Genomic DNA, 13,868 nt, shown 5'->3' with positions numbered 1-13,868 from the left:
CAAAATCTTGAAAAAAATATTACATTTGCGTAATATAAAAGAAACACCGCCATACCGCAGCGGTACGGCCTCCGACTGTAAACGCAATAGTTGTAGATTTGATTCCCACTCAGAGAAATTAATTATTTTCATTTTCTGGCTCTGGTAACAATTCAAAGCGTGGCGTTAAGTAACACCACTCAACACTCAATGTCGAAAGTTAGTTTTAGACGAAGTTATTCTTAACACTAGGTTCCCTCGGCCTATCCTCCTATATGCGGGATATAGTGTGAAGCTTCAAAAAAAAAAAAAAAACGAAAAAATATTCTATAGAATAGTGTAGAAGTAGTCTTATACAGTTAAGTAGGTATACATGGATTTACGGTATAATTAAATTACCGCGAGTTAACGGCACTCGCTCCGTGCAAACATGTTGAATGTTGATACTCGATACTAAAGACATTAATTAATAACGATTTATGTACTTCAAAAGACGTTTATTGTTTGTTTTTTTTTTAGGTTTTTTTCTCGGGAACCAAACGATTGTTTTTTTTTCAGTTATTTAATATGAAAGGTTTGTACAAAAACCTGTCACATAGTTGGACTAAATTCCTATTACTGATGATTGTGAGTTCGATTACCACTCGAAGACATCGATTTCTTTCAGTTTCTTGCTTTGGAAAGACAAATTTCCTTAAAGTACATTTCCCATCTTAGCGCAGGGGCACAATCGTGTCGGTTCCATTTCTACTCGAGGAAATTAAATATTTAATATTTTCCTTTTTTCGCTCTGGTAACGAGACAGTTTAGCGTAGGGCTCAGTGGCTCTAAAGCTGAGGCGAAATAATTGGAAAGTAGAGTCGAATTCGGGGAGTGTATTTTTTTTCCTTACAGGTTTCCCTTAAAATTACGCTTAGAGTAAATCGAGTAAATAATAATTCTGTTCGTATTTTGTACAAATTTGTATATCAAAAGCTAACCAATTTTTTTTGTTAAAAAATAGAGAAATGTCTATATTATAAAAATAAATAAAAAATGAGAAACAGAATCTCTCTTCATCTTGCTTTATGCGAGATGTGGCATGAAATTAAAAAATACAGTCAAATAAGAATACAAAATATTTCCCCGAGTGGGAATAGAACCCGCAACCGTCGCGTTTACAGTCACACTCATTTATTTTATTTTTAAATTAAAAAACAAAACTACTTTGAAATGATTACAAGTATTTCTATAGAACCTACGTACAAGGGATGAGCCATCTCATTAAAACTATTATGGCACTAAACGCCGATGACGATCGATATTAGATAGCATTTTATACGATTCCTTGAATTTAATAGCTTTGTACAGGACTTTTATACGGATTTTCTAAAAAAAACTATAAAAATTTAAATGTAGTTTAATCTAGAAATTTTCCTGCTGGTCCTTTACACTTTCAAATGGATTGATGAGTCAGATTAATTCAGAAAATGATAAAAATAGCTACAAATCTGTTTATAAATAAATAAAATATATTAAATTAATTTATTTTTATTTTTATAAATGTCCGAATAATTTTTGTCCGACGATGTAAAATGCGATATATGCAAGAAAAAAATAGACTAGCAAAAACTCGATAAAGCTTTATCTTTCTACGTAATTTATACATTTGCATAGTTTATTATACCAATAATTGCCAATGTGGGCAGTGGCGCCATCCTGGTGTAGTCGATATGCTCGATTGAGCGCAATGGTTGTTGATTCAAATCTAATTCGCTGTGTTATTTATATATTTTTTAATAGCTTCACGCTGTACCCTGGACATAGCAGGGCAAGTAACTTCCCGAACGCAGGAAAGATTCTAAAGCTAAGATAATGAATTCAGACATTCTACGTAATCGTCAACGATTTATGCAAGAGGAGAAAATAATTGTTATATCTTTTTTCAACATATAACTAGGGCACCGCTGGCGGCTTCGCCCGCTGGCATTAGACTAATATTAACCTTTCTTTTGAATAGCTCTGTCTATAAGTGAGGCTGAGAAGTGCAATAAAATATGCTAAGTACATAGTTTGAAACATCCAAACGTACACAAGAGGGAAAAATATCGATTTCGCAGTAAAACGACGTTTGGGTTCGATTACCACTCGGGGAAATGAATAATTGTCATGTTTTCTATTAACAAGAGAAAGCTAGGCGTTGAGTTCCGCCACTTATCACGCAATGTTTCTAATAATAGATGGAGAGTGGAGAATAGGGTGTGTTCACACTACGTTCCCTCTGTCTACACGGATATACGTGGCATACAGTGTGAAGAGAAAAAAAAACAAAAAAAATAAATAAAAAGCTAGCATCCAACCGCTTCACTTCTTTAGTGGAAGACGAACCTGTATCATCGTATAGACGCGGGACGCAGACCGCACCGCGTATGACTCAAAACTACTTTTTGCGTACATACACTGCTTTATAAGTTTTTCCCGGAATAAGAATGCTTTTCTGTGAGAAAAAGTTGCGTCGTAAAAACTGTATACGTAATACTTGTTATAATACTAGTCGGGTATTGCAAATATTTGTATTTATATTCGTATTGATATTGGAAATAAAATATAACATTTGAATGTAAAACATATTTTATATTACTTTTATCAAAACTGATAACATTAGACAATTTTGATTTAGTTCTAAGTGTCTAAAGCGTAAAGTATCTTATACATATTATGTGTTTACTGTCATTTTGAAATATTTTCATTTCTTCGCTCTGGTGTTGAGGCTAAGCGCGGCGTTGTGTACCGCGACTTAACACGCAATGCCGTAAGAATTCGGCGGAAAATGGACAACGGAACGCCTTAACAGTAGGTTCCCTCTGCCTACCCTGCTACATGCGGGATACAACGTGAAGATGTTACTGAGTAACACTATGATGTATGACGTTTTATAATCATACCATAATCATATACCTTTTTTTATGTTTTCAAATCGTATCTTTTCAAGTGGGTAATAACCTCCTGTAATATAGATACTCTAGTACCAAGAATAAAATAATGTTAATTATGTTAAAAATAGTCAATTATTACTAATAACCTAATTTTATAACACAAAACATAATACACCTTACCTTAATAGGAGGCGCGTAATCCACCGCCATCATACAATCACTATTGACACCAGCTTCAGTCTTTATCATGGGGGGTCCATGGTATAACTGTCCCATCTGATGGTGATGCATCCCCCCTTCCCCGCGGCTGTACCACGTTGTGTACATCCCGCAATTTTGTTCGCAACAGTCACTCATAAATACATCATTATTAACAACACTTTTGTAAACACTTTGAACTACACTTTAGTCACTTTCCTTATTTCGGATTAAAAATGTTTGTTTAAGTCATTGTTCTATTTAGACACTTTAACACTTTAGTTTATTATACATTTTTTTGGGGGGAAAGTGAGGTTTTTAAATATTTTTGTATTATTAACGTCAATAGTAAAGATCAATTAAATTGAACCCGTTGTAGTTATTAGTTAATTATATTAATATTGCACTAGGTACATTTAAAATTATATACATATAATATTGGGTGTATATTTATATGTTTCGCGTTTTGTTCTGTTCGATTTTCTTTCGTGGAGCATCTGAAACAATAAGTTGTTAGATGAAATACTAAAAAAATAGTAGTCCGTCGTGGCGACGGATGTGGGTTCGATCTCAACACAGCTGGTAGACAAGGTGCGGCGTTGAGTGCCGCTAAGAGAGGGAAACAGAGCACTAGGATTTTTTACTTCGACACTAGGGTCTTTCAGTTCCTTCTTGTGTTATGGTAAAAACATGTAGCTGCCTACATATTCAAAATAATATAGTAAAGTAAAATATATATTGCTTGGCTAATTTTAAATTAAAGGAATTATTAAAATATTTTCTTCTATTATTCAAATATTTATAGTTGTGGATTTGAAATCGCCGAGCCTATTTTAAAACTAGTAAAATGAGAACTTTAAAATGAGTTACAGTTTATTTAAAACTTCAGATGAAATAAAATTCAGATAAAAATTAAATATTGGTGTAGTACCAGCGGGCGAAGCCGCGAGCGGGTCGGTAGTCTCACAATAAAAAAAAATATTATAGCATTTAGTGATGAGCGTGGTATTGAAATATATTTTCCATTGCAATTTACAAACAATCATATTAAATGTAAAGGAAGCTCTACAAAGGATAATTAACGACGTAATACAATTATTATTGTTTGTTGACTCCTTCACAATTCTATTGATGATTAACAATCGTCTGTAAAAATTGTGACGTCAAATTCGTTATTAGTTTTTGAAAATTTCTACTAATTTTAAATAAAATGTTGTATTAACTAAGATACGTTAACTCTAACGCAGGTTCGAGTCCTGTAACGATTGTTTTTTAAAAAATAGATCGGTTACTTCCCGTGGGCTTAGTAAACTTAGAGTTAAAACACTCCATTCTCTGAGCTCCGCACAATTTTCTAGACATTTGTGTCGCAACTCAACGCCACGCTTGTAGATAAAATGTATAATATATAGCATAGTGAACACGCTGTATAACTACACACGTGTGCACCACAGAATACGTATAATACTCTATTATATAGATACTAATTTAATAGAGCATGTTGAAATTTCGTGAAAATAATTAACTTAATAATCCAAGCACTGTAAGCCTATGAAGCCCAATCAAATCAAAAATCAAATATTAATTAACCTAGTGTTGGGTAGGTACACTAGATTTCCAGGTTCAGATAGGACACTCCGTTCCCATTGAGACTCTCCTACCATAGGCAACTTACTAGTCTATTGTCTAGATAGATGAGTCCAGTAAAAAATATGTAACTTTTAAATTAAAATGACCTAATCTAAATTATTTTTCTTTATCTAAAAAGTAAACGCACGCAAAGCACGTTCTCATTCTATGTTATATTTCCATATTTTTTTATGTTAGACCACTTTTAATCTGATTTCTGATTCGAAGCGTTTGTCATTTCCGATTGGAGCTGTACCCACAACACTAATACAGTGAATGTAACTAATTTACTACTTAACTAAAGAAAAAAATTTTCAAAAATCACTCTAACACTTCCCTATCTATCTTCTCCAAATGGAGAACGAAGAATATATTATTTTAATACTAATTTTCAAGGCATTTGGTATTGAGTGACGAAGCTCTACTTGTTTTGTCTTGTTCTCAGAGCGACGTAAAAAAAATATAACATAATTTCTTCCTCAAATGGGAACCTTTAAACGACACCCGTTGATTTACACACCCTCTGCCACTGTGCCACGACGGCCAACGCTATCTCTAATACATTTAACTAAAACGGTTAATTGATTCTAATATAGGATATCCGTAGCAACTAATAGAATTGCAAATGTTCCCACAAACCCATGCCTTATACAGCCGTGTTATAGCATCTCTGTTCTGTGGTCAATGGCCGCTAGACCACGCCCACGGGGCACGCCCACCACGCCCCGTACAATCATATTTTGCCTAAATACATGTAAAATTTATATAATAAATGGTTATGGAATTAATATTATTGTAGTTAATTTGAAATGTGAGATTCAATGTGATGGTTAAAAGTTTGATTTCCGATCGTGTCTTTTTTTATTGAGATAATTATAAAGTTATTTATTTTGTCTAATTATACATCTTATTATATGTTAAACCTAGATCTTTCATTTACATTTTAGGCCCAAAGCCGTCTTGGCACAGCGGCATAGCATCTGACTATCAGCGTGACCGTTGTGGGTGCGGTTCCCACTCTGTCGCAAGAATTGTTTTTATTTCCTCATTAAGTCAAAACACTAATAAGTTAATACTCTACATTGAGTCACGCGATTCGATACGAAATGTCGAATTCAAGTGAAAAGCTAAGAATGGTGTACCTTGACACTAGGTGGTCTCTCCCTTTCTTAGAAATTGCTAAAGTGAACCTAGTACTAAGAATCTCTATTCTCATAAGACCCTTTCATTCCCCAATTTCCTTACTAATACTTGAAGTATTTCATGTTGAGTGGCGGAACTCAACGCCGCGCTTTTACTCTTTACCAGAACGAGGAAACGTAAATTCCTTTCTCTAAGTGGCAATCGAACCACAGCCGTCGCGTTTAAAGTCACCACGATGACCTTTTCTTATTATGTTACTCTTATATTATGGTTTTGGATGAACAAACGAAATTAATCCCTTATCAGTACAATATATAATGAGAGATACCTATATCACTTTGTATGATGATGATGATTATGACTGTAGAAACTACATTTTTTTTAATTTAATTGTAATACGTTCAATTTGTTTACATAAAGTGTTAAATTACTGTTTTTGTTATACAAAAGTCAATTGGCGTTTAATTGATATATTTGAGCAAGTTTCGTGATTACTTACTTCAATTAAGTAATTTATTTAAGCAAAATATTACGATTGGAGTTAAAATAGTTATATTTTCCTTTACTTTTTAAGATATTTATGTCAGAGAAATAAAGAAATTCTAGTTAAAATATCTAAATATTTCATTGGTGCCTTACAAATGAAGTAACTACCGATGTATGAAAAAGTTAAAACAGTAAACAAGTTTCATTTTTCTTTTGAGGTACGGAACCCTAAAACGGTGAAAAAGTAAAACTAATTACAAAGTAAAATTTAATATAGCTAACTGAATAAAGTCATATCAAACGAGTTAAGCCGCATAACAAATTTAATTTTTAAATTAACGCTCGAATAATTTCAATAGAAGCATGTACTTAGGATGTATTCTATGAACATGTGCATGTTCACATGTCAATGTCATGTTTTTTTTATAATGTATTGCCATTTTTGCATATCTGTAACGTTCACACGAAATCTTGGCTGAACGAAGTGAAGTGTAATTGTATGAAAGAATGTGAGGTGCACGCGAGCGTCGTACTACGAGTATGTATGTAGGTGCGTATGCGCAGGTTATCTCAAGTGAGTTTCAATGAATTAAATGTAGTAGATAGATTTTTAAATTTAACTAAAAGTGGTTTTTTTAGTAAAAGTTTTTTTATTTTTTCTTGTAGGTCCGTTAGGAGATGAGCAGAGAGAATAATAATAAGTAACTTCATTTTTTATTTCTGCTCTTGGCTTGGGTTGGGTAGAGTTAGGTTCAGAATTGGCATGTATGAATAGTTTATGGGTGGGAAGGTGTTCGCAATAATCTGCTAACCGAGAAACAGCGTGAAGCAGAGAATTGTTTAAATTTCAAACATTTCATTTAAGTAATAATAAATAATTAATTCTTTATATATTGATTTTATCTTTACAATCTTATCTATATAGACGTTAATATTTGATATTACTTTTAGCTTGATATCTCTACGCGACGGTGATGAACCTAAATGGTATTCATAGACAATGGTCTTTTAAGAATTACGTTTACCCTTTTTGATGTAGGAAGGAACTCTAGATACGAGGGAATCCTAAAAACGATCAACGGAATTTATAAAAGACGGCTAGTCAAAAAAAACCAAATCAAAATGAAAAACAGTCCAATATCTCTGAATATTCAAATCCATTACGTTCACATTTTTATGCGTTTATATTTCTTTCGTAAGTATGGAACACCACTTTAAAAATCTTTGAAATAGCCTTGAAGATTTTAATATATCTAGAAACCATCGAAATTAAATACTTAATACATTTCATGTCTTTGCTCTGGTGTCGAGGCAAAGCGCGGCGTAGAGGCAATGAAAACCTGGTAAGATCCCATTTTCCGCTCTCCGTCCTAATTCGAGACACTGTACATTGAAAAGTGGCATTCAATGTCAAATATTATAATTTCTCGGAATCGGGAAAACTGAAACCGAAACCCACTACCCTCCTGTTTACAATTACAGTCAAGTTACAGGTTACAATGAGGCTAAGTAAAGTTAGTTAAGTTAAAACAAATAAATAGGCAGGTATTTATCATGAAAAATTGTTCATGTCATTTATGAAAAAGACAATGGACTATGCATAATTTTTCTTTACAATACAAATTCAATTAATTTTAATCAGAATAATTGTCATATACACTTATAGGGCCTAGCATTATTGCTTATTCTTATGAAATATTACGCATTTACTTAAATCAGTTATGACTAAAGAACCAGTGGAATAGTGTCTGACAGGGGACTCATGAACTGTATTTCTCTAGCTTTACGCTGTACCCAGCTAATAGTCTAGTGGTAAGACACTCCGCCTCCCTACTTTCTGCTGAATTCTGGAGGCATTGCGTGTTATGTGTTGCGCTTAGCCCCGACACCAGAGCGAGGAATTTAAATATTCATTTTATTACGTTACTTAGTGACATACAATAGATGCTTAACACGTTTTTATTATTATTTTTTATTCAGCTTTACTTTGTATATGTAGAATACAGAGTACAAATGAAACAAATGAAAATTCTAAACCTTTAAACTTCCCTGGTGTTATATAAACAGTGGTATACCAATTTCTTTCAAAATGATACCTAGTAACTTATATGAATGTGTGGAGCGTAAACTATCGCATTTATTCGTAGATTTTGTCTGTTTCTCTGAAATATGTAACGATAAAAATAATTATATTTTAAAACCATAAAAAATAATATTTTAAACTTTTATATGGATTAGATACGTAGGGTATCTAGTAAGTTATGTGCAGAATACAATGTAATGCTTATTCATATCACGTTACCAGCATAGTTCACATTATACTCAAATACTTATAATATAATAAGAAAAGAAATGTATATATAAAGTATCTATTAATTACCTATAAAGAAATACCACCACTCTACCCTAATTCAGATAAATACACGTTAGTCGTACCACCTAACAGGCACATCTATAAAGACGGGAAAACAGAATATTTAAACACTAAGCCCTCTCTGCCTACTCTACATTTTATAAAAAATCATTAAGAAAAATATTACGTTCATGCCATACAAACGAACATAAAAATCTTATTTTTTTTAATATAGATAAATGTATTTATGGTATATATTTATTTTTACAGTATTTTTCGCGAAGATAACGAAACTCAAAACATTTGAAGTTAGCAAATAATTATGTTTTATAATCGTTTTTTAATGTGCACTACATATACTTAGATAAAATAACCCTTTATAGTTTTTTAAAGACAGATTCTATAATTTGTTGTTTTTAGGGTTCCCGTTTGACCCGTTGAATACCCAAAAGCTAAAACGGAACCCTATTAGTTAGTCTCTGTTGTATGTCTGTCACAATGCTGTATCTTAGGAACCGTGCTAATTAGACACTAGAAATTTTCGTAGATGATGTATTTCTGTTGCCGCTATAACAAAAATACTAAAAGCAGAATAATATAAATATTTAATTACAATAAAATAATGTTTTTTTGCCATTTTTATAGATATACGAAGATGTACGGAGCCCTTAGTGCGCGAGTCTGATTGGCATTTGGCAGTTTTAGTTTAGTTTTTTTTATAGTTTAGGTAGGTCATATGGCACTAGCAACGCTACACAGAATCATCCTAATTAATATTGTACGCCTTTATTTCAGTTCATTTAAAGAATATGTGATTTACAACTTAATTGTAGAAACCTACATAATAAAAATAATGAAATTTAAATTTGTAAATTCTCAATGAATACTTAAGTTATATTTTATATAAATGTTTGTTATACATGTTATATATATACTGTATAAATGTAGCTCAATATAAAAAGTAGTTCAATTGATTTTAAGTAAAAATATATATAAACTTTAGGAAGAATTACTTTTTAATAAACTTAGTTTTTCCATATCAAAACTACTTTGTAACATAATTATATTTGTATTGAAATCTATATAATAAATAAAACTGTTCCGTTGCCGTTCCTTTCCTCAACGCACAGACGTACCGGACTTAGAAATTTGAAATTTGGCATGTTTCCTTGGGGAGTATAAAGCCTGGTTTCCACCGCGAGCCCATTAAGGACTACTGAACTTGCAACAGTAAACTGCATACCTACCTACTTGTTCCACCAATAAATAGTTGAAATAAACAAAATAAAAAAAGTAATTACAAAATACAAAACTCAGTTGGTGAAAATGTTAATTTATTTTATTTAACCGTTCCGCCTTAGAATTACCCGCTCATTTCTCTTTCTAGGTGGAAGCCGGGCTTAAGGGATCACCAAGAGTTGATGGAGCTGGTCCATATAAACGTTATTAGATGTTACAGCAGCTCTATATAGAAAATTTAAACGTATTAGGAATTTAAATACCATAACTATGAACTACCATGACATTTAACTATGACATTATTATTATTTTAACCTTAGATAGAATATTATAATATTAAATATTTAACCACTTGAATGAAAGTTTATTTTTTAAATGATCTCTCCGTTTAAGAAAAACAAAACTAGAAACGTTATAATATATAATTATACTATGATCATTTTTTACAATGTGTATTAAACATACAATGATGAATCATTAATTGATGATTCTCATAAATAATTTATTAATTTAATCATTTTACCTACATCATCTCTAGAAATCAGAAAGAATCGTAACCTGACCAATGAAAAAAGCCGTTTTCTGAATGTTGTCTTTAAAACACTCTTATTTTAAGGTTATAAGTATATACTAATATGTGAATCAGAACATATGACTACCGATCATCTATACAGAGATTATAACAATTGTATATTCATTGAAGTTATAATTAAACTACAAAGAAGTAAATTGTACAACTTTATAAAGTTTTATATTTTGTGTAATGCATATGTATAGCCACAATTTTTTGGTTGTGTCAAGTTTACAAAGCCTAATAGTGTCAAAAGTTTTATATTTATTAAATATCTTCCTTCACAAGCGTCCACTAACCATCCTTAAATAACTACTTTAAATAACAAAAATATTTCAAAATCTATATTTAAATCGATTTACATACACCATATTTATCTATACAACAAACGATTAACGCACGCATCGAAAATCGATATTTACCTTCACCAAAAATCCACTAAACGCACATCACTACACAAAAACACTATCACTAATTACCATTAATATCTTATCACCGTGATAAAAGAAAAAGCCGGTAATATTTATATATTTATAATTTTTTGTTACGTTTTTTGTCGGTTTCTCGGAGCGACGAACGCGTACGATGTCTTTTCGACAACTAAAAACCTTTCGCTGAAATCGCGTAGGCGTCGTGCATCTGTGTGAGAGGGAGATATGATTCCGTGTGGGTGCGAGCTAGACGGAAGACGTTGAAGTGGGCGTGACAGGTGGGCGGGGCCTAAGTTTGCATAAGGCTCTATTCGTCGTTCGAGGTAATATTTTATGCCGCTTTTTGCGTCGGGTGCAATGTCTTGTATTTTTTCAAGGGGCTACGTTACATTTTGAAATTAATGTATTACCTATATAGATTTTTGTATTGTTGGTTATTATTATAGTAGTTTTTTCTTATATTAGACGTTATTTGAAAATGGTTATTTAAAATTTATTTTTAAGCTCAAAAACGTTATTTTTACTGTAATAACCATAAAAAATTAGGAAAACAATTAATCTAACTCACAAAATGTAAAATTTAATGGTAGCACTTACAAATATATTTATCAGTGACGGAACACTATATTTTTTGCTTTCATACCTTATAAGTAGGTACAGAAAATAACCTAAGCTTGGTATGTAGATAAAAAAAATATGAATATTTAATGACCATTATAATTATTTCCTTTCCAATAAACAGAGAGCTTTTTACAATTCATTAACTATTACTATTGGAACCATGAATAAAAATAATGAAGCATATCGTAAATTGCATAGATAATGCACGAAGTTTCACGTTATTCTTTTATTTAAATAATAAAAAAGAACATAATTCTAATAATACAAATATATTGAGGCCAGTCGTGGTGCAGGGACACAAAGTGTGCCTGCAAAATTGACTGGTTGTAGGTTCAAGAGGGGACTCGAGGAAATGAAATATTTATTTAAATTTATATTTTTATTTCTTCGCTCTGGTGTCGAGGCAGAGCGGTGCGTTGAGTTCCGTCACTCAACACGTAATACCTCCAGAATTTGGTAGAAAGCGGGTAGCAAAGTTTTTTAACACTAGGCTCGCTCCGCCTACCCTGCTACTTGCGGGATACAGCGTGAAGCTGAAAAAATACCAAATTATATTTAGCAAGTTTCCTCTAAGACAAAAAGGTGTGCGTTATTAGCTGTATTAATATTAATTGCGTCAGAGCCACTAGTAACTTTGCCCTTTACAATATAAATGAGCTTTTAAATCAATTATTAGTTGCATATTATTAACATATAAAGATGAAACTGGGGTTTTTTCCTTCCACGCGCCACCGAACTGTGGAATGGCTTACCGCGGCAGTGTTTCCTAGTCGGTACCATATGGCTACCTTAAAAAGCGCGTCCACCTTAAAGGCCGGCAACGCACCTGTAGCTCCTCTGGTGCTGCACGGAGTCGTGGGCGACGGTGATCACCATCAGGTGACCCGAACGCTGGTTTACCTTGTCCTTTTTCCATAAAAAAAAAGGGAAACAAATATTTTTTATAGACTTATCACAAAGTTTTTATTAATATAATACCTATATAGATTCCTTATTGCTTACTTTCACTACATATATAAATTATACGAAAGCCTTTGACATAGTGTATAAAGCAATTAAGCTAGACTTTAAAAAATATATTTTTCAAAACTTCACTCTGTATCACGTACGCAGGGTAGGCAGGGGGAACCTTGGAACATAGTTTTAAGACACTCCGTTCTCATTAGGATACTTTCATTCCCTAATTTCCACTGAATTCGCAGAGGTATCGCGAGTTGAGTGGCGGAACTTAACGTTGCCAGTAAAGCGCAGAAATGACACTATTACATATTTAATTTCCTCTTTAATCTGTCGAGATTAACATCAAACGCTTTTGCCCCTGGGCCACGACTGACTTAATAAAAAAATCTAGTTTCAATTCTCCGCTCCAGCCAGACAAAGCGCGGGGTTAAGTTTCATCACTCAACATCACTTGTCAGGAAATTAGAGAAGTGTTCTGATAGGAACAGAGTATCTTTACATTAGCTTCCCAGGTTCCCTCTGCCTACCCTGATATGTAAAAATAAAAATACAGATTAAAAATTAAGAAACATCGTGGTTTTATAGCCAACCTTGACTTGTTTTTGGTTTGCACTTAGACAGTTGTGGGTTCAATTTCCACTCGAAAAGGTTTATCTTTATTTCCTTACTCTGTTAACAATAGTTGAGTTGAACAAGACGAGTAGTATATCCGCTTCGTAATGTCTCAAAAGTTTGTCGCAAAGGAATGGAATGCTATGATACTCGCTTCTCTCTACGTTCTATATGGATACAGCATGAAGATAAAAATAAATATAAACTCCACACGATCAACATTTATTTTAGCAAAAAACAGTGACGTGACGTGTGCCTCTTCTCCCTCTGCTTTTTTAGCTTTAAAATGTTTAATTGTACACAATATAGCTTGCGAGATATTTTCCAACCTAACTCTTATGATTGCCTAGATTACGCATACGCGCTGGCCCAGTACGTCATTGGATAGGATGGCCTCATTTATATTCATTTGATCTCCATTGAATAACATTGTGCTGAAGTTATTAGAACCATACTCAAGAATTAAGGAGGCTTCCCTCCTGCTCCCTTCGCATGCCAACCCCTTCTCTCAATACACAATTGTATATTTTTAACTTAATGCCGCGCTTTGCTTCGTTACCAGAGCTAAACTATGAAAATGGCAAGCATTTTTCCGATCGACCCCTTATCCTGAAGTAAGTCTTATATTGTTTTTAGTTTTCTCCATTTATATCATCATATTACGAGTATATCAAAAAGTTTTGTGTGTGACGGTACTTTTACTATTTTTTAGGCAAGCTGGACGAAATGGA

The 13,868-nt window shown here is 32.8% G+C and overlaps 1 protein-coding gene across 3 annotated transcripts in view; it reads right to left on the bottom strand.

The window, feature by feature from the left end:
- Positions 1-11,101, bottom strand: part of LOC146529690 (zinc finger protein rotund-like) — a 135,664-nt gene extending 124,563 nt beyond the window's left edge. For all 3 annotated transcript variants that reach the window (XM_085201350.1, XM_085201352.1, XM_085201351.1), the window contains exons 1-2: positions 10,936-11,101; positions 3,075-3,589 (exon numbers count right to left, since the gene is read on the bottom strand). In XM_085201350.1, coding sequence (XP_085057476.1) covers positions 3,075-3,251 — 177 coding nt within the window. In that variant the 5' untranslated portion in view covers positions 3,252-3,589; positions 10,936-11,101. The remainder of the gene's footprint in view (positions 1-3,074; positions 3,590-10,935) is intronic.
- Positions 11,102-13,868: the final 2,767 nt, after the last annotated feature.

The sequence above is a fragment of the Heliconius melpomene genome, chromosome 18 (genome assembly GCF_056956725.1).
Source record: "Heliconius melpomene rosina isolate 202511_hmr_F chromosome 18, ASM5695672v1, whole genome shotgun sequence".
Classification (NCBI taxonomy): Eukaryota; Metazoa; Arthropoda; class Insecta; order Lepidoptera; family Nymphalidae; genus Heliconius; species Heliconius melpomene.
The sequence above is the reverse complement of the archived record's forward strand: the minus strand, read 5'-3'. Positions and strand labels throughout refer to the sequence as shown.